At 38.2% G+C, this 27,097-nt stretch overlaps 1 protein-coding gene and 1 long non-coding RNA gene across 3 annotated transcripts in view; one reads left to right on the top strand and one right to left on the bottom strand.

The window, feature by feature from the left end:
* The window catches only part of LOC106489908 (uncharacterized), a 74,957-nt gene that overhangs the window by 38,174 nt on the left and 9,686 nt on the right, over nt 1–27,097 (top strand). Inside the window, exon 2 of one of the 2 annotated variants that reach the window (XR_010885932.1) lies at nt 19,517–19,589. This is a non-coding gene — a long non-coding RNA (uncharacterized lncRNA). Of the gene's footprint in view, nt 1–17,707; nt 19,590–27,097 lie in introns of those variants that run through there. The other variant, XR_001293493.2, reaches the window with a different exon arrangement.
* LOC106489907 (transmembrane protein 132B-like) overlaps nt 21,192–27,097 on the bottom strand; it is a 148,761-nt gene continuing 142,855 nt past the window's right edge. The window contains exons 5-7 of the mRNA XM_013949195.2: nt 26,320–26,593; nt 24,801–24,992; nt 21,192–23,530 (exon numbers count right to left, since the gene is read on the bottom strand). Of these exons, the coding sequence (XP_013804649.1) occupies nt 22,379–23,530; nt 24,801–24,992; nt 26,320–26,593 (1,618 nt within the window). The 3' untranslated portion in view covers nt 21,192–22,378. The remainder of the gene's footprint in view (nt 23,531–24,800; nt 24,993–26,319; nt 26,594–27,097) is intronic.

Here is a 27,097-nt window from a genome sequence, read left to right on the forward strand (position 1 = left end):
AGGACCTCAGGATGTCCCAGAGGAAGATGACAACTCCTATAGTCCCTCCAGGGATACATAGCTCTGCTTTTGTTCTTGTAAGTGCTGCAGCAGACTCTTTGAGGAAGCTTACTAATAAAGAGAAGCACATCCTTTTTTACTTTCATTTGATGCAGTTATCGTGGTGTCTGTTTCAACAGTGGAGAAAGAGCCAAATTTTGTTACTACCTCTGTCAATTCTTAAATAGCACAGAAGAGTCCCCTGTCCTCCCCAAATGAGGAATAGAAGTTCACATTGTAATATTAATAACTGTGGGGCCCATTAGCCTTTAATAATTAACACACTGCTAACTGTAGCTGAACGTTCCTTTTCTGATTCCAAATACAGACTGATTGGGACCAGGCTCAGCTGAGAGAAGTGACTGAGCAACAGTGTTCTAATAAAGGCCTACATCTGAGTGAAATTGTTCTCCTTTGGCCCACACAGTAGATTAAAGAAAAGTTTGGTCTCTCTGACAGATGTGAAGCCTGTTACAGAAGAATAAAGTACTACTGTACCCCAGTCATTCCAACCCAAGGGACCACTTTGATATCAGAGCAGATTCCTGGAGCGTGCTGACAAATACACTCACCTGCCTAAAGTAAAATGAAATGTTCCTTATAATAGGTGACAACTGCTCATACATGTGCCCAGTTTTCCCCAAAATAGGAGATCTGGAATAAAACCATGGCTTCCTGAAGCTGGTGGCAAAGCACCTGTGGTCTCAAAAAGTGTTTGCATTATTCATGTGACCACGTTGGCTGGGCCTAGTCTATTTCTGTCTGAAATAGAATTGCTAGTGCAGCTTTAACAAGAGGTTTAGCATTTAGCAAACCTACTGTGATCTTTGCAATGTGATTTACAAGTCTTGGATAAATGTTGCTAGTGTTCTGCTGCAACATCATGATGTTTTGGCAGTATTCCTACTACCCTAGATGTTTCTGCTAGCAGACAGGCCATTTTAACAGTAACAGTTTAAGTGCTTCTCAAACCATAGTCCTATATCAAAAGGTCTTATGTTATGAACCCAGGTTGGGAGGGAAGGCAACTAGCAAATTTTAAGTCGTGATTACCTGGCAGATAAAGCTGAGTGACTGCCATATTTCCCATCTTCCTGCTCCTGATTGTTCAATCCCATAGCTTCCATTGAGCATGCAACTGAAGTGAGATGGTGTAGGGTGCTGATCCAGCTGAAAACTAACTTAACAAAATAAAATATATGTTTATATATATTAGCTTTTGTCTGTAAGGCTTCCCATTCTTGTTTAGATTAGCTTTAACTGTTAAGGGACTGTACCAGAGTTGACCAAAAAAGGTGGTGCAAGAGGCTTGGAATTGTATTGGTTTATGTCAAATTGTGGGATGTTTTTAATAATTATAACTCTGTCTTATAGTTACAATATCAGTCTTTTGTAATATTTGGTGAAATGTTAATTCTCATTGTCTGTGGCATAGCCACAGCTATGCTAATTTTCAGCTACCTGCTAACAATTAATAAAACTCCCAAGAGATTTTCTGATTTTCAGATTTTCTCACTGCTTAAATTTGAGAAGTTGTGAAGTAGAAACAGAGTAGGGCTTAGAGTAAGAAATTCTTTTGCTCAGTGATAAATGTGGATGGCAGCAGCAGAGTATTAGAGAAAATTCCACAGACACCTACAAAAATCTAAGAAGAAGGGAAGTTGCAACATTAGATGAGGTGACTCAAGGGCATTTAAACAGCATATAGGCCTGGGTTAGAAGTCATCTTCACATGCTGACCTTTGAGGGACAAGCAAGTTTCAGAATTTGAGGTACTCAAACCCAGATTAAGGTTTCAACAGTATGAAAGCAGGAGGCAGATTAAGAACTGAAGGCATGAATATGCAATAGAAATACATCTAAAAGAAGCCAAAATTTCTTTGCAGGATTCTAGTCCTGAATTTACTCCTGATTTAGGGAGGGATTGTAAGGTGAATTTTTAACTGGATTCAGTCAGGAGATAGAACTTATCTTCTGTTGCAAATGTAGAACTTTCAGTGGAGGGTTGAAATCATGAATTTAACTTATTTTATTTCTGGTTTTATTTTATTTATATATATATATTTATTTATGTATTTTATTGCAGTGTTGGTTCCTCATAGGCATTGTCATGCTGATATCTTAATTTCCCATTCTCTGTAGTATGTGTTCCATGGTCATGCTATACATCCTGTCACACATCTCTGTTCATGACCTGAGTGGAGGTAATGAATCTTGTGAGCCAACTGTCTGCACCACATCCCGGAAGATGTAGGCTCGGAGGAGAGCTCCAGTCACAGAGGACAACAGGAAGAAGGCAAGTGAGCTACAGTTCTCGCAGGGCATAATGGCAGTATTTCAGAATTAAAATATACTGTGTTCTGAAGGTTCAGCTTTTCAGTGAAATACCAAAATCTTATGCAAAAATTGCATATTGATTGCAGCTGAATCTTCCTTTGGAAAACTGGTTCTGACAGAAAAATTTCTAATGGATCTATGCTTAACCCTTCTCTACATTTCTTAATTGAGAACATCAATTCTTACCTGCTTCAGCAACACACACAGTTTCTCAGTGATTGGACCTAAAAATATAAATGAGAAGTACAACTTAAATGGCAGGTAGGTTTCTGTTACATAAACAAGAAAAAATTGGGAATGGATGAATATGAAGAAGCTAAGAAGGGTTAAGTACTATAATATTTTTTTAAATGACATTTCAGAATTTTTAGCAGTTGCACAGAGAATCAAAAACGTTTCAGACGTTTTTAATTAAAAGCATTCTAAAAAGCTCTAGTTGGGAGAAGTGAGTACTTACATTTTTATTTAACATCAAAATAAAGACAGGATTGCTTCACACATTTTGGACATGTTGGTAGAGGTCAATTTTTGGTTTCTCTGAGGCTGTTCACCCATCTGTGATCTTTTCAAATAACATTAATCTAAAAATGTTACACCAGCAGCAAGAAGATACTTGTTTTAAAGAAAAAGTAGTTGTTTGACAAAACAATAAAAGCAGAAGAAATCTGACTGCAGAAAAGAATGTCATAGTTAACAAAGCTAGAGCTAAAATATCAATGTTTTTGTCATTAGGTGTGTTTGTAGTTTATGATATAACTTTATGCAGGAAAGTCAGTCAGCTGGAAGGCAGTTGAATGATGATTATATGGGAAAGACCTTGAACAGGATCCTGAAGTTCTGGATTCAGTTCTGTGGTGTGTGACGCTCTGTTTGTGATCATATGCCAGTTAATCTGTTCTCTATTTACAACATGAAGATGATGATAATTCAGGGCAGGGACTGATTCCTTATTGTGTGTTTCAGTAGCACTTAGCCCAATCCCATCCCACTATTTATTGGGTCTTCTAGGCTTGTCCTGGTTAGGAAGTTGTTCTGCTGTGCCATAAACATTTTTGAGATTTCGAACACAGAGAAAAAATTATTCTATTTCAGAAGGAACCAAATATATCTAAAGAATTTACATGTAAAAGTTCCACCAGAATTGCTGGTATCAGAGGTTTGCACCTCCATGTGGGTGAGGGAGAGCAAAGTTCAAGTCCTTGCTCAAGATGAGTGCTTTGTCAGATAGTAGGAGATATTCACATGTATCTTCTTGCTGTGTGTTTTGACCAGAAGTTCAATCCCACAGTTGGCCAGGCTTCCAAAAAAACTTATGAAGACCAACATTCTCTCGTGATAATTTGCAGCTTCAATTACTTTACTTACTGAAAATGCATTTTGTCAAAAAAAGCTCAACAAACTCTGTTCTGGGCACTACTGTGGTATTAACAATAAACAATAATTACGATGAAATTTAAAAAATCTCTGCAGGTTCTGATTGGGATAAAGACCTGGGTTTAATTTTCCTGGTACGCTGGAAAACATTAGCTAAATTCTTCTAGTGCAGACCTTTGGTATGTCTCAATTACCCTGTTTCATGTCCATGCAGACCCTAGAAAGGCAGTGAGTCAGTGAAAGATGCAAATCAGAAGGGAAACGTTGCTCTTCTGAAATCAGTATGCCGGTTTTACCCTAGTACTGCTGAGAGCAGAGCTTATTTCAATAACTTTGGGGCTTCCAGCCCTCTTCACAGGATGTTTCATGTGCATTTTCATAGCCTTTCAAAGACCGCAAGAAGGATGCACCTGTCATTATTGTGGAAAGTCAGGATACTCAACAGAAAAACTGGCCAACACAAAGAGAGATTTTGAAGATAATCCATGAATAACTCCCATGAAAATGGTAGCTGCTCAGGGGGCGGAAATTTCGTTTTTAATGCTGATCTTTTCTCCCTGCAGAACATTGCTCCCACCTCATCAATATTTTAGAAAAGAAAGAGAAACCTTCTACAGCTGCAGAGACAATTTGGAGAAATTAAAAATTTATCCTGTTTTGAGCAGAGCTTTCAGCAGGTGCTAGAATACACTTAATCACAGGTGGATAACCTGCACAGCTTCCCTTTTCTAGGACCAGTAAGTCCAAGAGTCAAGGTCCTGGCAGTTGTTTCAGGCAGGAATCTTTCTGTCAGGACCTACTTTCAATTCCAGCACAGTGTGCCATAAGCTTGGCCTAGAACAGCAGAAAATTCAAGTCTAGGAAGTAAAGGTAACAATTTTTCTACCAGTTTGTTTCATTTGGTGAGGCAACAAGAATCAAGTCCACTCATAAAGCAGCTCAGTTGCTGTGGCAGGATGACACCAGGCTTTGAATTCAGCTCAAGAGTTTAAAGGGCATAGATTAATTAAAAAGGAGCACATCCATTGACAATAATTGCTCCAATAAAATTACCATGTTTTTACTTTTAAAATTTTTTAGCCAGTGTCTGTTTCATGTTTTTCTTAATGCTAACAATTGAGTGATGATCATAGCAGCTGTCAGCCGAATTCCATCTGATGGGAGATGAAGTCTTTCCTTCTAGTGTTGCTGTCGTTACTGAGCAGATACTGGGTGCTCCGGAAGTAGACATAAGAAATATCTTCTGCACTGTATGTTTGCAGTCTCAGAAGAGCACTTATGCTCTTGAAGTCTGCTTATTTTGCTGAGTCCTGTACAAATGAACTTGGATCAGGGTCTGACAGGTGATCTTCTCCCGACTTTCAGTTTTAGAGAGTCAGAATTTCAATGATTAGGGGTGGAGGTTTGTAATTAACATTAGCTGAAACTCAAAATTTTGGCTCTGCAAGAAGTTCAGACGATTCCATGTTGCTATTCACGCTAAAGTGGAAAAAATCATGTGGTTTGGAAATTTCCCTCCAAAATATTCCCCCCCTGAGAATTTACTGGGAGAAGGAAAAAGGAAAAAAGAAAACTTCAAATTGAGACTCAGAAATCAGAACAAAACCTTAATTTCTAAAAGCCTTTTAAACATGTATTTTCTTTCTATCTCCAAAGAAGACCTAACTAAAACATTTCAGGTGTTTTTCAGTGAAATTTCATCATGATTGTAGTGTTAAATGGAACGTTTTGCTTAAACATACCAGCATTTTGCAGATGTAGAAACATTACTTGGGAGTTGAGGAGACTTTTTTCTTCTTTTACTGGGTGTATTTGACACTACCATAGTTGGTTTACTAATCCATATGAATGAGCAAATATACACCATTGCTAAGGACAGAAGAGCACTCTTTTTTTTTCTGCTCTCAAGAGAGCAAGTTGTGGCTGACAGTGATAGACTGTGTAGAGTAACCGTGCCATTTGTTTACAGATCTACATGTAATTTCCACCCACTACAACTAATTGTTTTTATCAACACCAGTAATTAGAAGCACCAAAGAAGCATCAAATTTTCTAACTGGGCATGGTATAAAATGGTGCATAACAGGGTGTTGTGACAGTTTAGACTAGGGCAGATAGCAATTTGAGAAAAAATTTATTCAAAGAGTTTGTTGATACAAAGAAAGCTAATAATTGGAGCTTCCTGCTACAGTTCTAGAGAAATAGTGTAGAGCCCATGACGGCTTTTCTTGGTCATTTTCTTTAGAACACTTCATGAAAACACACTGGGATTTGCAGGGACTAACCACTTTTGAGTAACCTTTTTTGGGGAATGTCTTCTCAAATAAAGAATGAAGTGACAGAGAAGAATGTCTCTCTGATTCAAGTAGAACAAGGCAGTCAGATTGTCAGGATGGTCAGCTAGAAGTCAAGAGGTCCAGTTCAAAAAAGGCCTGTGAGTATAGATTTCCTACTGCAGACACGATCATTTTGATCGGCAGGGTATTTGGACAATGTTATGTGGGTAACTCTCAGCCTTGAGCCTGTCCCATTAAAAAGCAGGAACATGTTAGAAAGCTGGAAACCCTGCCTCCAATTTATTATGTGGCTCAGTAAGCATATGAAAAAAGCAATGTCCTCCTTCCCTTCATCCTTCCTTTCATCGTACCACTGCCTAGTAAGACAGACACTCTCATAGAAACATGGCAGTACTACTGCCAGGGTTGCATTGTTCTCCCGATCCAGATTGCAAGTGGATCCAGCCTCGCAAGACGTAGTCCAGTGAGGAAAAAAAAGTGATGATTTTCAGGCAGCGGATTCAAGCTTCATACCTCAGTGCAAGACAGGTTTTTGCATCATTTGTGATAGGTAATAGTGGAAAGCTATTTCTGACTAAGCTCTAAATAATTACTGCCAGAATGCCATCATGGTGCTGATGAGTATTTATCCAACAGAAGAAAAACAGCATGCTGATTCTTGAACCACAGAAAGCCATAATTGTCATTTAAAATCTGGCATGTTGTTTAAAATACTAAATTCATTATCTTTTGGAATCTTTATACATCTAAACTATCATTCTGAATACATTTGCCTGTGTAAGGAATAGTCATTCTTTTTTTCTGACAATGGTTTAAACCATTGGGTGGTTCCGTTTCTGAGATCTTTCTGAACCTAAATATCAAGGCCCAAGCAAAAAATGAAATAAAAAAATCCTACCTAAACAGGATGCAAAGCCAAATCTGTTTCAAAGGTATTAATTCCCATTAAAGTTATCCCAAAAAGTTATAATTATGAAACTACAACTCTCCTTTGGAATGTGTCATTCACTCACACAAAAACAAATGTTCCTGTTCCTGCTCCTCTTCTCACAATATAATGACCATATCAAATAAAGTTTTTCTTAAAAAAGTGCTGTGAATTAAAAAATAAAATGTTAAAACTTCTCAGCTCCAGATATGCCAAACTGTTATCAAGGACTGTGACAGGGTATAAATTTTCAGAAATCTTGAAGCTGGGGGGAGGGTGGAATCAAGCTTTGACTTAACAAGATGGTAACAGCCATTGGCTCTTGTTCAGTAACTTCCACCCCAGAATTTCAGCAACAAGATAATCAGGCTTTCACTGACTTGGATGGGAATGCATCTGACTAGGATCAGACTCTGCTCTTTGGCCTGGCTGTTGTTATGTGGAGTTATTTGCTGAAGAGTTTTGACAGAAATAGTAACGCCTAGGTTGATGTTTTCAAGAGCAGAGACTGTGTGCCAGACAGGTAAATCACAGACAGGTCCATATACTGGAAGTAGCTCTGCGCTTGTATAATGTCTGAATGTAAGCAGAGAGTTCTTGAAAATCCAGAGCTTTGAAAGCTCTGGAGACTGAGGGCTCTGTCCAGTGAATAAAATGCTGATCTCAAAATGAAATATTCTGCCAATTGAAGGGGGGGGAAAATAAGACATTGTTCCTACTCTGAAAAGCATGTTGTGGCTTTATGTGTGCCATGTTATAAAATAGTGTTACAGACATGCATAACATTATCAAAAACTTGAGAGTGCATAAGATCATTTTCACATCATTTCTTTCAGATGCAAGAAGCACTGGTCAGAAGACCTGCAGTATTTATTTCAGATTTGCTTCCTGGTGCGATTTCTGACTGTATATAGGCAACCCAGTGATTCAGTGCTAACAGTTAAAAGGGGTTAGGTCTCTCTGTTGCTTTTTAAATAATTGAGACACTGGTGCATATCTGCATCTCAAAACAAATATGTGTTTTCGAAAAGCTTCCTCAGTGCAGCAACACTTTACTGATGCTATGTTAATTGGTTATAAAATATAATCTCTTGATTCAGTGACTCTTAAGCAAGGAAATTCAATGGAAAGAACTGATAATGCCTCCTGATTTTTTATGATGTTACATGTGCAACGTTTTCTGGCATAACAATTAGTCTTTCTATTGCAAACACCTGGGTGTACTTTATTACATACTCTCCCCATCACAGGACAGCAGCAGAGAAATACTGGCTTTGTAGCCCTAGCTGAGGGTGTCTGCTCGTTCGTTGCTTGTTCCCATTCTGCTTGCCTGTCTTCCATTTTATTGCAAGGACAAGTTATTACTTAGATAACACTCCTGTTTCCTGGAGTAATAGTGTTTTCTTTTTTAGAGGGCTATCACCCTAAAGATCAACAAGGCTCAGTTTTCTCTAATTACAAGCCTTCGAGTATATGGGCAGCTGGAGCGGTTTTTATATCTTTATATTTTGGATGTCTGGAGTATTATTTATCGATAAAATCAGGAATTTATGGGCTTGATGTCAAGATTACACAAGAAGTTCTAGTTATGAGAAATATGACAAGAATGTGGCCAGGTACTGTTAGCATGTGTCTGCAGACATCCATATGTGCTGGGCTGGATTTTGGCATTTATTTCTGTCTCCTACATACTAATAAATGCTGCAGCATTTTAGGCACCAAGCCTACAAAGCAGCCCCTGTGGGTGGACCCCTTGGCAAAGCCCTCTCAAGCCTTTGCTTGCCAACACAGGAGGGAAACATTCAGCTCCCAGAAAGATTACATTGAGGCACATTTCAAAGAAATGTCAGCCTCAGTGCGATTGATTATGGGTTTTGTAAAACCTGTATTTCGGGCTCAAGTTAATTCATTACAGACACTTCGACTTGAGAGACAGTCTAGCTCTATGCCAAGGAACACCTAAAGTGTTGTTTGTTCTTCTTAAGTGGTTTGCATTTGTGATAGGTGTCATCCTGTTGGTGGTGCAGATGCCAGAATATTATTAGTAATATGACTGGGAACAGTATTCTAATTCACTTGTGCTGCACAGCCAGCACTGGTTTTGTATGTTCCCTGTACAACCTGTGCAATTTTGGCTAATAGGAAGAAGAAAAAAAATATATCATAAAACCTTGCTTAAAAAGTTCTTTCAAAGTTGTAGTGCATATGATGTGTTTCATAGAAAGGGAATTGAGCTGAAATAGTGCTACAGTGAAATGGTTGATCGTTAAGGAGAGGAGATGTAATGATTTTGGACAGCAGCTGTCAGGGTTAAGAAAGTTATTTGTTCCATTGGTTTATGGCACAGACTAGTAGTATTTTATTGTCAAACAGAATTAGTTTTATATCAAGAAGAGTGATTACTTGGGTTCACTCTGTTTGAGATTAAACGTGATGATTTCATGTCCATTATTGATTTAGGCTTTACATTCAGAGAAGTAGAGGTTTATATTTTACTTAGGGGGATTTGATCACAGTAGATATAATCTTCAGTGGTTTCTGCAAATAAATTTGTAAAGTTGCTACCCGTCTTACATTAACTGAAGAAGAAAAGTGAATGGGAGATAGAAAAAGACCTTATTATCTCAACAAGATCAGTGCAAAAAGATCTAGAGAAGATGGCAAAAAAAATACTACTTACCTTTCCCAGTTACCTTTCCCTTTCCCTAGGTACATGCTAACACCTGAGCATGATGCACGGGAAACCAGGAACTGTGCAAAAGATGTTCTGTCAGTGTTATATTACAGCTCCAGACTCAGACTCAGACAATATGTATTTGACATATGGAGGCCAAATACTTACTTACCATCCTTTTCTCTAATTTATCCTGAAATTGCACACAAAAGGAGAAGGGGACAGCAAAGGTGCTTTCCAACACTAGAGCAGGGCCGGTGAAGCACTGAACGTGGGCTGCTCTGTAGGATCCTAATGTGGAAAGTGTATAAAACGTTTCACTAAAAATAGCCTCTTTTGAAATGACTTAAATGAGATAACCTGTTAGAACGTGCTATGGAGAACCAACCAGTGCAGTTTGATGTTGGTTCTGCTTTGCTGCTGGAGAATCTGTAGCCAAGAGAAAACAGATGGTTTGTGGCCAGCCAGGGCTTTGCTCCCTTGGGCAGTGGTTCATGTCTACAAAGGAGGAGAGAGCGCCACTGTCAAAAGTAGGCCATGTCAACTCGAGAGCTCTGCAGCTTTCCCCAAGGGATGGATGGTATGGGATGCTGTCTGTTGTACCTTCACTGTCAGCAGTTGTGGGAGCAGCAACAAGTCCTGCTGGCTTTATTCAGAGCTGTCATATTCAAGCCATCACGATTCCAAGCTCCTCTGGCTTCCAAAATATCGTCCTTTGTTAGCGCTCTCCTCAGATACCTTTGTCTCAGTAAATGCTGAACAGAATTGCTCCCTTAAAGAAAAGTGGAGCTATTTGGCTGGCAGTGAGTCATGCTCCGTTTATCATCTTCCTTTTTCCACTCTACCATGTGCTTGTATGTTGCCAATGTGACTTAGGCAGTTTTCAAACACCTCAGAGCAGGGACCATAGTTCACATCCTTAAAGGTATTTAGACTTACCCAGCACAGAGGAGTTTCACCTGCATGCATATGTAGCCTGGACTCAGCCAGAATGGCTGTCATGTAACCTAAAAAAAAAAAAAAGTGTGTGCAGACAGTAAGTCTGACAGCACAGTAGGTACTGAGCACTGTCAGGGGATGGTTGGGGCCTTTAAAACCATAGTGCCTTAACACTGCATTGCGTTTGAAAAAGGAAGAAAAGGAAGAAGTAGATGCTTTGTTTTGAAACTAATAGGTTGTATTAGTTGAGATGACAGTTAAAAATAAAAAGCTGTTGCCTAAAACTTTTTTTTTTAACTAATTTTCTAATTTGGGGGGTTGTTTTTGTTTTTAGTTTCTCTATTCAGTGAACTGGTTCATATTTAATGGGTCACTAAGTTGTGGCTACAATAGAAATGACAGAGCATGTATTTTCTAATTTAGATATGTGGAAAAGTGCAGTCTTCTGAAGGAAAGAGAATAAAGCTAATATTGCTTAATGTCAAAATAGTTGGACCAAATTTTTCTCAATATATTTAGCAAAGTGAGTGAGAGGTATCTGTCTTTGTGGCTCTCATAATCTTTTCTGCTGTAATGCTTAAGCAAATAAAGGCAGATGTGACTAAGTCCTGCTGCCTGACTGGGAGGTTAAGGTCATAAATCATTTACGATGGTTTGTAAAATGTTACCCAGAGGCACCTGGGAACACAAGCCCTGTTAGTTTTCAGGACAATTTAGGCTTCTGCCTGCCTAACAGAATTTGTCAGAGGTATTTGGATACTGTAAGGGATGTCAAAATGGATGCAGATGCCAAAGAGTATTTGAAAATCTCAGTAGCTTTTTTTATTGGAGATTCATTCACATCTTGGACTAGAGACAGTTGTTAACACTGTTTAGAAAGGTAAGGCTCTGGTTTGCATATCCAAGTACCTTATTTATTTCCTCCCTCCCTGTGCACTCTTCTTCCCCTTTGAACAGTGGAAGGCTTCCATTACTGCCTGCCTTCTCTGGGAAAGCACTCGTACTCCCGTGGCAAGAGACTTGGTTTGTGAGATCTTTTTTTTCTGACTACAAAGGCAAACAAGTCTTGAACTATCTCACAGTAGCGATGTGCCAGGTTTAGTGTATAAAATGGTGTTTAAAAAAGATTAAACCAGGCAGAAATAGATTCGAAAAAAAAAAGCACATAGCTTCAAGTGATTAAAAGATTTGCAGCACTTTAACAAATTAGCCCTGTCCAGGGAAAAACAAAATACTATGAATCTAGTATTCTGCTTTCTCTTTTGATGCCATGAAAACAGCTAGCTGCATGGTATATTGTTTACAGAGTACATGATGCTTTTGCTGAGAAAATATCTAGTATTACCACCTTCTTTACCTGTTTGGCTACCTCAGTCGTTCTAGGCTCTGCTGTGTCTTTCCTAGAAGGTCCAAATGCTTTTTTAACACTAAATATTCTTACCTTTCGTGAAAGCGATTTCCAAGAAAGATGGTAGAAATCTTTTTGTTTTCCCCTCCCTGAAAATTTTCAGTCCTGCAGCTGCAGAAGTACCTTGTACCTATGTAACCTGTACATGTAATGCATTTAAATGTGAGTCATACTAGTCCTCTTTGAATTTTGTTAATATGAGGAATATTGCTTGCTAGAGGTTAGCTCAGGTCCTAGGCAGAAGGCGAATTTCTCTTTTGTAGCAGAGTCCTGTAACCTGCTAAAAAAACCCACCTGTGAACATCAGCAGCAGCTGGATTAATTTTAAGGATGAGTCCAAATTAATGGCCAGATTGAATGACTCAAGAGCTTGTATGAAGCAAATTTCAAAATTTACGGACTTAAATTAAGTACGCAGAAAATTAAGGCAAAAAACAGCGCCAGGTACTTGTATGTCTCTTAGTAGTGCCACTGTGACAGCTTCTGGCAAGTCAAGGGAACTAGTTAATTTATGAGGCGTATTGTATTGACAGATGCATACTTCCATTATTCACATGCTGGTATGTACTGCACTGACTCAAATCACTAGCATTTTCTTTAAAAAATACTGTACATCCTCATGAGTTACAATGGCCAAGAGCCTTACAGAGTAAGCTCTAGCAAAAAAAAAAAAGATAGCACAGTAAAATAACAGCTGAACATTCATCACAGTCCTTGCTCTGATCCTGGTTTGCCTTTGAAAATACTATGTCGTGTCCTTATTTAAATGAAGCTTAGTTTAAAGTGGAAGCAGTTGTTTTAAGAATGAGACAGTGCCTCTTGGGTGTATAATAAACTTGTTAAGAAAAGGGCCAACTGGCTTATCCTTTGTTACTTAAGTGCAAAATCCTCTCAGGCATATTAGGCTTCTGCATTTACTGTAAACCTTTTTCCTCTTCCTATGCTGCCACTGTCCGGTTTCTGAGGTACTGTACTTCTGCACTTACGTGCAGGCAAGGCACCCTAAGGAAGCACTTGTCTCTGCTCCGCTTCACATAGGGTCCAGGAGGTGGTGCAGTCGCATGGTTCTCAACCTGATAGACCTCAGCATCCTCCTGTTTGAGAAGTAATCAAGAATCCCAAAATGGTTCATTATATCCCTATTGTGAGCAGGTATCCTGCCAACTTTTCTTTTTCAATATACTTTCTGCTGGTGGTATGAATAGAAAGAAATTATATATATAAATATATATATATATATATATATATAAAATATATAGCAGGAATAAGCTGAACTCTTTCGAAATTAGAGAATGCCCTTAAAAACTATGGCTTCTAGTAAACCTTATCTAGAGGAATGCAGCTTCTGTGGGACATCAAATTAAATCCCTTTAGTTATGCACTCAGCTTCTTCTGACACAAACTCTAAAAGCCTGAAATCCCTTGCTATTTTATATTTTGGTGGTGCTTGTTTTGGTGCTTTTAAAGCATTTGCTTTGTTAGAGGGATGCATTAGAGACAGCTCAGAGCCAGAAATAGACTTGAATAATCGTGTTCTGCAGTGGGCCAAATCTAACCTGGAGCCAGCATAGGCACCATACACAATATTTACTGATATGGCAGATAAAGGAGCTCATTTTATACATTGATTTCCAGTAATCATGTAACCAGGCACCTAGACAAGTATACCTATCTCCATGGTTTTACCTTATGGAGTGATTTTAGAAAAATAACTGTATTTGCTCTGTTGAATAACAACCTGTATTTATCAGGCCTTGGCTGAAAACTGGCTTTTTCTTTGCACATGGGTATGCCGGAGAGGTTATTGCACAGGTTTGTGCCATGAGTTTTCCTCGACATTTGCTGAATCATCTTTTTGTAGTTACAGACTGTAACAGGATGTCAGCGTAGATGACCATTTGTGACCCAACATAGCAATTCCCATGTCAGATTTTTTTTCACAGAAGCCCAGCTTTGTCAGAACTTTGCATAAGTAGCATTTTCAAAATGTCCCTTCAGTGACTTGTTGTGTAATGCAGCTTGAGTCCATAGCAGCCACTGCCATTTTAGTGTCATGCAGAGGGACCTCTAAGACACTAAAATGACACCAATAGAGGCTCTCACTGGCAAAGACTTAGAACCAAAGAGCCATGCAGTATGGTTGGGGGGGGGTGTGCGTGTGCGTGCGTATCTTTGTATTCTTTCATGTCACTATCACATGGAGCACTTACTGGATAATTACATGACAAGCCAAAATACTGCTTTTGCACAATTGCATGGCTGATTCCAGCACGAGACTCAGCAAGGTAAGGAAAAACAGTCAAAACCATGCATGTTGGTAATCTGTGAGGAAGACTGTTTGTCACCTTATGGCTCCTAGTCAGATGAGCAGTAGGCTGCTGACTCTCTCTTTCTTGGATGCAGTCCTACACACAGACCTCTCCCTAGTCACGCCGACCTTGAGTCTCCAGACTGGGGTCCCAGTGTCTGACAATTTTGCTGTGGCCAGCAGAGAGCTTGCTAATAGTGCTGCTCTGGGTATTTTCAAAAATGTGATGTTTGGGTCCTCCCTCTGATTTCTCCCAACTTGTGCTGTGCCCTTTCTCCTCTCTTGATTGAAGAGAGCTTACCACCGCTGTGTTTCCTCTGTGCAGTCCCCTTCTCTTGCTCTGTAGGCAGATTTCTGTAATGTGTGGTTTCAGTACCAGTGTGCTGTTGCTCTTAAATGAAAACCAGCTGCTGAAACTGGCCTTTTGTGATTACAGTTAAGTGGATGGGGGATTCTAGCTGACCCCTTTTGTGCAATAGCCGACATGAGTGGAAAACTTCCCATTATCATCATGTGGCTTTGGATAAAGTCCTGAATTTTGCTATTTATACCCTGCTATGTAGCAATCCTTTTAGTCCTTGCTAAACTACTCCAGGAAAAGAGACTCTTAGAACCTTTCATTGTAAAACAGGCTTTTGGAAGTTAACAAGCAATTTAAACTTAAAAAAAAAAAAAATCCACAACATTTTCATTTGTATTGGTCAAATTTGTGCTGTCAGCTAGATATTAGTAATGATGCCATGAAACACATGGTACATGCCACCTGTTAGGCATATGTAGCATAGTAAAAGTCTGTCTTACTTCCTGTGCCTGTGATTAAAATGGATACCTACACCCAGCTCATACAAACAAAGGGGAATTGTTAACAAAGTCATAACTATGATTAGACAGAGTTTTCACCTCTATGTTTTATTTCCTTGCACTAGCCAGATGGCTTCACTTAGTTTGCCTAGGTTTTGGCTCTGACCATTCACTGCATTCCAAAATTGAATTAAATTGTGAAAATAAAACACACTATTAAGCTATCTATTGGAAATAAAATAAAGCACCTTGTCAAAATTAATTTTCCGTGGAAGGAGGAATATTTTACCTCAAGTGAAAGGTTGATTTATAGCTTGCAGTATGGTAAATGGCATCTGTTTATACAGTATCTGTTACACATTTCTGAAAATTTTAATCACTTGTTAATGCATAATGGACAATAATGCCACTTTGTATCAGAAATGTTAAGCTTTCAATATGAGATTTCTGTGTTTTGTTTTTAAAGAAGATGCAATTAACTCATGCTTCACTTTTTCAAGCACCTTTCATGATGGGTAAAGTTCTTTATGTGTGGAGAGAGGGAATCTCTGCAAAGACCATAGGTCACAAACTTCACCTAAAGAATGAGTTTCAGTTCTTATGTGGAGTCTAGTATTAGTCTGTACTAGACTTATGCCCAGACTGGTGGCTTGATTAGTATTTGATGCATAGTGTATGGATCCCTTGCCAAGAACAGGTCACAGTATGTTTTTGTATGGGCTTTTTTTGCCATTTTAAGCTACAAATATCCTTCATAAAAAACAAACCCATACAGAAACTCAGCCTACAGACTACTAGTTTCATTTTATGACATGTGCATATACTTGAAAATATAGGCTGTATAAATGCCACCAGCATATGCACGTAGCAAAAAAAGTAAGTAAGTATGGAACAATAAGCAAGAGAACATTTTCATACTGTAAGTACTGGTATGTATGTGTGTTCCTCTTGCCACTAGACAGGGTCAGACCTTGGCCAGCAGAAAACTGCTGTGGGACTTTGGTATTGGCTGGTAGCAGCACCCAGTATACCAGGAAATCCTGATATTATTGACATTATCATGGTTCCAGTGGGACCAGGATTACATCCTACTTAGAACATACTGTAACTTCTGCCAGCATGGTATTTGAGCACAGGAAGTAACTAATGGATAAGATTTGGGTGTAAATACATTTAAAAGGTCATCATTCTTTGTAATGTTTGTATATGGGTAAATTACAAAGACAGTGTAGACCTAACTGAAAATGAATGCTTTGTAATACAGTCTTGTATTTGAGTGAGATCAGAATTTTGTTCGTATGGACTATGCTTTTTAGTTAATGTTTTTAATGTTGATTGATTTAAAAAAAAAAAAAAAAACTTCCTAGAGATAATATTGCAGCATTGGAGAGTATATTCTACTCTCTAAAGTTTTAAAGTGTAAGAATAAAATATCCATTGGTCATTTCCACTAAATAGTGAGCTCCTTACTTGAGTTGTATAACATCAGCGCCCATTGATTTTTAAATAATTAACCCAAGACACAGCAGAAGGAATGATACAAGCCTTGGTCCATACTGGTTTATAAATCCTACTTAGTGGACACTACTTGGTGGAAGGGTGTCATAGTATGGTTTGAGTTGAGACCAGATACAATTGCCAGTACAAAATGTGTTATTTATGAGAAACGTTTCTTCTTTTACTGTTGAGATTATCAAGTGGACTGACTGGAATTTGTGCCCAAAGTACATGAAAATCCTTCCAATCCATTTATCCAACTGACCTCATAAAAAAGCAAGTTTCAATATGTTAGAAATTAAAATGGTGATCTTTAAATCATTCACATGATGTTAAGTTGCTCTCGTTAACATAAAGGCAGCCCATACATCTGCAGTGAGTTTGTGCAGCCAGATCTCAAACTTGTTGCAGCTGAAATCAGCAAGATGGAAGCATGTGCAGAGCACTGATGTCTGTTACTATATTTACTGTGGGAGGCGTAAGTACACCCAGAGGTGAAGCTAAAGGATTAGAGTCTGTATTTCTGGTTCTGCCACAGTCTCCAAGACCTTGAGCAAACAGTAAAACCTGAGGCTCAATTTCCTATTTTGGCATTAGTGGCTCTTGGGATGAGCTTAATGGTCACTTAATAATTTTGAGGCCCTTTTTGATTCTAAGGGAAACTTCAGAAATCCTAGAAGTAAATTCACTACAGTGGAGCAAAATCTGTCCCTTGATGATTCACACTGGGGAACCAAAGGGACCGGTTAAGTTTGTTATATTAACTCTCTATTTTACTTAGCAAAACAATGATCATTTGATATGTTCATCTGTTCTTTGCATTTGGTTCAAGGAAAGGATCACTTGCTAAAGAAACAGAGAGCTGGAGCACTGTCTTGCAAGGAGGGTTGGGTGAAACCCTTGGACTGTAATTTGGTAATTCATGATGCTTTGAGCAAGGAGGCATTTGAGCAACCCGTATGGTATTGATTTGGCACAGTGCTATGTACTGGTCACTTGCTGGTGCATCACCCTCAACCACACCAGCAGAACAGCTTGATCAGTATAAATGCAAAGCGGTTTAGAGTCAAATTTAAAAATCACATCAACAGTATGTTTATTTCTCCAGCAGAATTTGTGTCTTTTTCACAGTCTTTCAATTGCTTCTTTTCTGAAGAATGAAGACTTTATTTCAGAGATCTGTCTATAGAAAATGAACATTTTTTTAAAGGGCACATTTAAAGATGAAAACTGAGGCTTGAATAACTTACCATACAAATTACACAGATATAAAAGTTCTCTTTCATTGTCTTAACTTACAGTTTATTTTGTACAGAATTCATTATGTTACACATCTAAGACTTAGTATATTGTATAAATATTTTGGGTGTGATGTATATACATATTCAGTGTTATAGTTTCAGCAATTAATGTATGCATTTCACAATACACTAAAGTGTATTTCAATGTAGTGCACATGAGTTATATTTCAGAAAAGAGCATATCTTCTATGAAAAATTGGTATTTCATTCATTAGAGTACGCTACTTTGAAATACAAATATTTTCCATTATATAATGGACTGTTTGTACTGTGTCATATGGCTGTAAGAGTTTCTTGTACATTCTCCAATATGAATTAAGAAACAGCAGCTCAAAACATTAATCTATGTGGTTCTACATCAAGAGGAGAGCAGGGCACTGGTTTCCTAAATTCTTATTTAAATGAGAAAGAATGCATAGACAAGCCACATGGCGCTAGGCCGTGTAATGTCCAAATGAAAGAAGTTCTGCACAGATGAAAACTAGCTCTTGCTTTTATATTCTCTATGTGCCAGATCTTCAGCTGGCATAAGTCACTCAGCTCTGATTTACAAGAGCTGAGGGTCTGGCATCAGCTTTATTTATAAAGTTCACAAACTCCCTGTATTCCATTAATCCACTCTGTGTGTATACAATTTTTCCTGGATATCTCCTGGTATATGTATTGATACTACATACTCTCTTTCCTCGATAGCAGGAAAAGAAACTTGCCCACCATGTCTTTCCATACATGCCATAAATAAGATGTACTGTTTATGCAGCATTAAATTACAGGTTGCTTCCCTGGGAAACTACTGAAGCATAATTCTAATTAATCCATCAGTATAGTTTTTATTTTCTTTTTAGTCAATTCTAGTTTCTTGCTTACATAAATATTCTGCCTCTTAATCTCCTTGCTTCATTTGCTTAGTTATCATCTCAGAAGCAGAGATTCTTTTATTGGCATACAAATGATGGTCATTTAACAGCACAGCAAAGTACTGAATATTACAGCTGCATGAATAAAATACTTTTTTAAAGTTTTTTGACTCATTGATTGAACCAAAAAAAGAAAAAAAATTAGATGAATCAGAAAATTTTTCCTTTTTTCCCAATAATTTTAATTAAGTCATTTTACTTATATTTAAAATGTGCCATAATTTCAAAACTAAAAATTGAGATACTTCATTTAAGATGACTGCATTTCACTATTTTTCATAGTCATACATCAACTCAGAACTATTATTTTGCATCAAATATATTCATCTAAATTCTTCTGATTTTGTGAGAAGTAACATAAGCTCTTAAACCAGCATAAATCCAGAATAACTCCACTTGTTTTAATGGCATTATCCGAGCGTTGCTGAGAACAGAACTTTCTCTTCTCACTTCTAATCTTTGTTTCATGTATTGCCATTTTTCCATGTAAGAACTTTCATGTAACAACACATGATCTTTAAAAAAGTGTTTTATGACCCTGCAGTTGTAGGGTTTTTTCCCCCATTGCCAGATTTGGGGGTGGAAGGAGGTCTTTTTCATGGAAGGCTGTATGCTAATTATTTTTTTTTTATTATACACCAGTAGTGGCCATACTCCTTAGCTTTCTAACTGACTGTATTTTGTATTTTAACTTAGGGATGGATTTGTGTATGATGCCTGCGAGTGCAAATGTCAGGACTCGTAACCCTATATTCGACCACTGAGCCTGGTAAGACCTTAAATTTGACTATGCTAATAGGTGCTGTACTGAGCTAGAACTTTACCAGGATCCTATTTATACTTCAGTTTCTACTGCAGAGTGTTTTCTATACATACAAACACCAGCATGAAACTAGCTCTGGTTCAATACTAACAGTCCTGGAACCCTGTGTTTATAACTCTCTTTGGTAAAAATATCTGAGTGCACAGGGTTTTCAAGCTACATACATAAATGCTGAAAAAAGCCTCAGGTCACCTTTGGAGGCTTTTGGAGTGTCCACATAGCATGTAGAACTGTCCTGCTTCTACATTCAAAGTATCTTCCACACACTAGCGTGCAGCCTGAACATCTGTCAGTCTGTAGATACTATGGCCAGCCAGGGACTAGGCCTCAAGTACAAGGTCAAGCGCACATCAATATGGCAGTAGAGAGGCACCCTAACTTAGTGATAGTCTTTCAAGCCATATCCCTTGAGGGGGAAATTTCCTGAATAAATAAATAAAGCTTCTGACTTCTGTTCCGTATTAATGATTCAGAAGAGCATATAAGCACAACTGCAAGTGCCTTTGCATTCAGTGTGCTGAGATGGCATACTGACTAGGGATGGAGTTAGGCATCTACTGGTGTACTTAGCAGAACTGGGGCCACAGTAAGAAATGGGTCGTGAAGTCCAGCACACTGCTGTAAGATCATACAGCTTCACTGGTAAACTGATGGAGGTGCATTCATGAAAATAGTTATGCTGTTTGCCTTCTGCAACTTCCATAAGGAGGTGGTTTCCTCAGATTTCTAGTCTAAATTTATTTGTGATCAATTTATATTCATTTAGTCTTGTGCAAGCAATACTCTTGGTTTATGCTGGGGCCAAATACAGAATAACACAGTGGGAAGAGATGCTGAATTTTAAACAAGGATTTTTCTGTTGGTAATACTCAGGGTCACAGTATGAAATAATTATTTCCTTATGAGGCCTGGATCATTCAGAGAGGAGAGAATGTTAAACATCCTGAGATTTCATTTGACCTGCAAGTACCATATCCCTTTTCAAGTGGAAGCATCTTTATGGTCAATTATTTGACCTGCTTAAGACTGGATTACAGTATATGCTATCCCTTACTATGCAGTTCAGTGGCAGCAAACGTAAGTCTGTAATCATTTATATAGGCCTGACATCTTCATTGTCCTTTGTAGTGTCACCATTGATATTATAGCACAGTAATTATGCTAAAGGTGTTCCCAGTTTGGATCAGGATCCAAATGCAGAGTATAGGATGTCTGGCCTGTTCTAAAATCAAGACTAGATTATAAAATTCAAATCTGATTTTGATCTACCTAAAAGTTAGGGAATAGGATATGTAAGGCAGTTGTAGTTTGGATCTTGTGTTTATTTAACAGGATCCATCACAAGAATATGTACTTTATTGTTTTTGTTAAGCATTTTGTGGATTCATTGTTTTCTAACTGGAATTTTTAACATTTTTCAGTTATCCTTCAATATGAAAATACATATAATGTACATGAAATGACAGCTTTGACTCTCCAGCATAATGTTTTCCTTGTTAAATTTGGGAATAGTCACTTTTTAAGGTGTCCAGTGTGTGTTGTCTTTTCTTCCTTTTTTAATGAAATATAACATAAAGATCTTCTTTTCAGCAGCCTTATGATCAGGGATGTTTTAGACAAGATCTGGGGTACTAGCCCTTGTATATGGACTTCAGTGTACTGGTAAACTCCATCATCAATGCATTATTTTATCAGTACAGAGTAACACTGATTCCAAGTCTTCGCTTATTTGCCAGGAAATTTCCTTCCTATTTTATGCATTTCAATACCACATTTGAATGTTTCATTGTGATACTAATATGTGTCACCAACCAAGTTGCTGTTTCAGCAAAAGCATTTTTCTCTGAAATACATGCTGTTTTGTTGCAGGTTACCTTTTCAGGTCATCAATGACAAAAGTAAACCCAAGGCTACTCCTTGATTTTTATTTTCCAGGGTTTATTATTTTATTTACAGTTCCCTGTAAGAAGAGACAACCCTTTCCCAGTAAGAGTTCTAACACCTTTCTATGTTTCAAATATTAAAGACCCACATGGAAAGGAGAAAGGTATTAAGTGATGAAGGAGGTATTTCTATGGGCTGATATGCATGAATAGAAAACTTGAATCATTATAAATATTACTGTACTACACTTTGGTACAACCAAAAAAATCTTCAAAGAAAATATCTAATGTTCCCTAAGTCAAATAAAATTCATAAACAATATGAAGAACCACATGAGGGCTTTTATATGTGTAAAAAAATAGTAAGACTACTTGGCTGTATTGCGCATAAGCAATAAAATTAGATTCATTCAGATCCCTTTTAATGTAAGCCTTGTTTCAGGCTGTAAGCAAGAAATGTTCACTGTGCTTTACAAAGGACGACGACTAGAAAAATCAATGCAAAGATCCCTCTCTTTTCTTATTTACCATTTATCATGAGAGATAAACAAATGAAGTCTCCTCTGAGTCTGAGCGTAGTTGTATTAGCATTTTGCTAGTACCAGGCAGTATACAAAAACAGCCATCGTGTGACACCTCCAACACCTACAGGTAGCTGTTTTAGGGGCACATCCTGGTTTATGGTGAAACAGGTTTAACTCAGCCAGCCTCTTGTACCTGCTCAGTGATATCAGGTTATTATCTCAGTAACTCGAAGGTTGGACTCTCTTGTTCCTATTGCTGACTGGACTGACTGTTCCACCATCCATAAACAGAAGGCATAAAGGTGATTACAAACATAAGAAAGTAGTTTTACATATTGTCTTGCAGTCTTTCCATATAGTCCCTAAGTTCCTTGGAATCACCAAGATTCATATCTTGGCATACCCATTTAATATTATCGTCACTGTCAAATAGAATTGAGTTGGTATAGGGACCTCCATCCTCTGGCAGTATTGTTGTATATGAAGTGAACTTTACACGCTTCTGCTTTGGCCCAGAAGAATTTATAGGTTCACTTTTAACTTCTTTTTCACAAACGTACTCAGAAGATCTGAGGATATGATTATGAAGAGTCTTCTGAGAACTTCCATTAAGAAGAAAGTTGCTTTCTTCAAACTGCATTCCTCTGTCAATCATGGTAGTGCACTCCTCTGACGGGAGCGAAATGTCAACTGGGTTTTCCAGCAGTTCAACCTCATTTCCAAGCCATACCCAATCATGGGAATGGGGAATGTTGCCTTGCTCACTCACAGCAAACCTTTTATGCCTGTACTTCCAAGCAAAAGCCACACAGTTAATCAAAAAGACCAAGATTGCCAAGCAGAAGACACAGAGCAGGGCATACATGCCAATCTCCAAATCTGTTAATCCTCTTGAAGTCAATGTAAGATCACTTGGATTGTTTTGCTCTGGTATTTCTACTTGTGTAGGGAAACCTGTGAAGGCAGTTGGGTTATTTTGGAGCTGGTCATCCTCCAGCGACTCCTGATCAATGGGAGATGTGGAAGTTGTGCTTTTGTTTGCATTGTCATCATGATTACCAAGGGCTCCATTTTTAGACCATTCTTGTACTGTCCACTCTTGTTCTGCAGGCTTCTCTATAGAATTGCTTGCATGGCTTTTAAAGTCTCTATCCACGTCATCAATATCATTGGTGCTTCCTTTGTGGTCAGAATCTTTTTGACCAAACTTCACTTTGACACTTCCTTTTCCAACAGCCAGAATGCTCTTTCTCTTAGTCTTTTGACATGGCTCGCTGATGACCATTTCAATTTTAATCAGAGGTCCTTGCCCATCCCCTTCTGCTACTATACTAGGCCATTTTGACTGAAGATTTTGGTGTGCAGACACTACCATCTCATCCAGTGAAGTGATGGTGATTGAGAAATCCTTCGAGTCATAAATATCTAAAGGTGTCACTGATCCATCGCTGAACAAAACCCAAGCACTGACTATGGCTTCCTGGGGGAAGACAGGGTGAGAAAAAAATGTATGAAAGGTAAGAGACCACACAGCAGACTCTCAGTCATTTAAGTTTGACATTGGCAAAATAAATATACAGTATAACTTTGGTTTATTTTGTTTTTCAAAAAAGAAGTCAAAACTTCTGCTTTACTTATTTACTACTTGCAGGTTTGTATTCTCTAGCTCACTGAGGCATATACCTCCTCTTCAGGAACTATCAAAGAGACTGTCATCTACATTTATTAAAGGGCACTGACAAAAATATTTAGAAAGTTCTTTTTTCAGGCTGAAGTAAGAATCCTTTTTTTTGAATGCCAGGACCACATGATGTAAATAATTGTATTTCCAAAGTCCTGGTTAATTAATTTTGTAGAGGACCTATAATGGGGAATCTCTGTAATTCTGCAGTTTTAATGGTATATAATCAATGTGCAGAGTTATTATGGGTCAGAATAGCGATGCTGTTCAGATCATTGACACAAACTAGGTCAAGAAAATACTTGAATGCAATATTTTAAGTTTTCTGTCATGCTTTCAAATATATAATATTACGTGAAACATACAGAAGTGATTGTAGTTTGTTCTGGAAACTATAGAAACACTCACAAAACTGCCATATTTTAATGATGGTTTGACCAAACTAATTTGCTTCCTTATGGAAAATTTTGGGTGCTAAAAAGGTAGTTGCAGATTCTCTAGTGACAGAGTCTCAATTCTATAATAAATACAATGAAAAAAATGTATGTGCTTAATTCTGCAGTCTCCTCTGAAGCTGTTTAATTCCTCAGATTATATGGTTCAAAACCACAGTAAGCACAAAACCATCAGAAGATTTCAGCCATGCACATCATGAAAAATTCTACAGATGTATCTAAAAGGTTCTTTTGGCTGAACTGACTCTCTGAGACTATTAAAGCATAGGATTTCTACCTCTGCTTAAGTAGCTACACCATATTTTTCTATAGAAAAAGTGTCTTAAGAGGCATATGCATGCTTTCTATAGCATTTTGCATGCACAGACATGCACATCACTTTCCCTGTGATATGCAGTTCTGCATATCAGCTGTGGAGAGTTTAATGGTCCTTTTGTATGGGTGTTTGCACCTGTAGGAGTTGGTCACGAAGATGAACAGTCCTTGCTATACAAAGTTACAGCTTTTCATGCAGTCATACATTATACTTGCTGTCTACATTTTTCACTAGATAGCTTTTCCCTGGCTTCTGACAAAACAAAATAAACACATTCTAAATACTATTTGAATCATACCTGTTTTGGAGTATGAAGGATATCATAAGCAGAGGTGGTAGAAACGATAGCTCTCTTATTTCCTTTGCTAATTTGCAAAGAGAGGGACAAGCCTGAAACTAGTTGGACTCCTAGATCTGTAATTGTTACACGGTCATCTAGGACTACCACTGTCTTCTCCGCCAAGATGGAATCGGAAAGAGGTGACAGAACCTTGAAAGAGAAAGCAAATGTCTTGTATGAAACAGCAGCTTTCTCTGTGTTATAAGGCAAGATAAGACTCTAATCAGCATAACACTTCCAATTAATCTTAAGTTTGTCCCATATGTTTATAAGCTATAGTGATGTTTCCCCAAAACATTATACTCATTTGCTGTTAAATTACTATCTATACAAAAAATAGTTTAATAAAACATCCCATCACTTTAAAATTGCAGCTTTGTTTCAGCTATGGAGTGTAGATTAAATTAAATGGACTTATTTTTTCAGAAGAAAAGTCATTTTTGTATGTTCTATACAACCTCCTATAAACGCAGTACAGCGGAAGACATAGTGTAAGGCACTGATTAACGTTGAAGCTCAGTAAGGGAAGAAATAAGTGTACAAAGCCTGGCTGGTAGGAACTTGGCCTGACCCCTTTAGTGGCACAGAGGACCTGAATGAAATGAAAGTGAGATTTACAAAATGGTTTTGAAAATGCCACTGGGTGCCTGTCTGCATCTTTCCATGCCAAAATAGTCCTGTCAGTCTGCCCTAAGACCTTGTTTCCAGTACCCTCTGAAGGAGACGGTCATCTTTCTACTGATGCCAGGGACATGGCTCAAGCCCAAAATATCGGAGGTGTGATTCATCTAACCCAACATCAGCCCTCTACAGAGTAGGTAACTGCGTCTGAGCTAGCTGCCTTCTGCTCCTTTACAGTCGAGAGAAATTTTTAGGACCTAAGTCCCTTGACCTCTCTGAGATACTTGCTTTAGTATTAGAAGAGTTGAACCCTAAAAGTGCCCGCTTCGTTGTGTTAACTACAAAGGAAACTTTAGAGTGATTAACACATTACAGATGTGTACACTTCATCAGAGGAGCCGCAACCCTCCCATACTGTTATTTTGATTACAAAATATGCATGAAGATAGATAGAGAGTGAACATAAAGGGACTAATTTTTCAAAGATATTTGGGCATGTAGAGATGTGTGTAGATCCTTAGTAAAATTTTCTAACAGATTAGGTTTTTAAGTTCCCACTTAAATTCAAAGCAGCTAGTTGTGTGGATCATGCATTCTGTCTCACCGTTCAGAAAATCCCACTGTGTTGCTAGTCACATTTACATGTATAAATCCCTTTGGAAGTTTTACCTAAGTGTATTATATGAAAATGACAAACAGCAAAAATGAAAAGCTCTTCAGACTTCCTTTATGTTTAGCATATAGTTTTTTTCAGCAATTATTTTTCTGAAAATAATTGGATTTTTATAAGGTAAGTAACTATAATTTGTATGCACGCAGAACTCTGCTGAATCTATAGAAATATTTTAGGCTGTACCTGGACCGTGGTGATGCCATGCTCACGACCAACTAGAACTCGGCCATCTTGAAGCTTAGCAATCTTGGGTTCTTCTACCTTCATGAAATCAGTCACAAGGTCAGTGATGTCAAACTGCCACTCAGAACCTAGCATATAGGTCAGGTGGCCTCCAAAATCAGAGGATTCGGCTACAAACTGTGTGAGGACTCGCACCATGGCATGCTGATACTGAAGAGTGCAACCTCTTCCCTTTTTCTCATCATCTTCTTCATCCTCGCTGTCACGGGTAGGCCTGTAAGCAAATCCATGTTTGTTACCTATATTGCCATGATCTCCTTACAACCGTGCAAAGCTCCATTTGCATGGCATTTTTATATTAGAATAATTTTATCATTATCTGCTAACGTGAGAAATGGACAACCAGATTTTGGATGTGTGTGTCAATCTGAGTGCTATGTTTGCACAGCTTTTTTGCACTGTACAATTTAAAAGCTACTTTCACTTCTCTTAGTGGATTCTTTGAGTGGGACCTCCCAGCCACTTGCAAATATGTCTGTCCTTGCTGAAGTTTCAGTGGATCCCCTGCTTGTTCTTGTCTTCATTCAGCAATCAAATCCTGCAGAGAGCTAAGGAAAGCAGGATGAAATTTCTGTGAGAGGCCAGCTGTGGCACCAGCCCCTGAAATAGCTCAGCTGTGCTGGGAAAAAAAAGAATTTTTAGCTGCACAGTAGCTACCTCCTTAAAAATGACCAATCCTTTCCTCCAGCCATCCCTTCCCCCCCTCCCTGAACATTTG

This window comes from Apteryx mantelli, chromosome 17, assembly GCF_036417845.1.
Source record: "Apteryx mantelli isolate bAptMan1 chromosome 17, bAptMan1.hap1, whole genome shotgun sequence".
Taxonomy (NCBI): Eukaryota; Metazoa; Chordata; class Aves; order Apterygiformes; family Apterygidae; genus Apteryx; species Apteryx mantelli.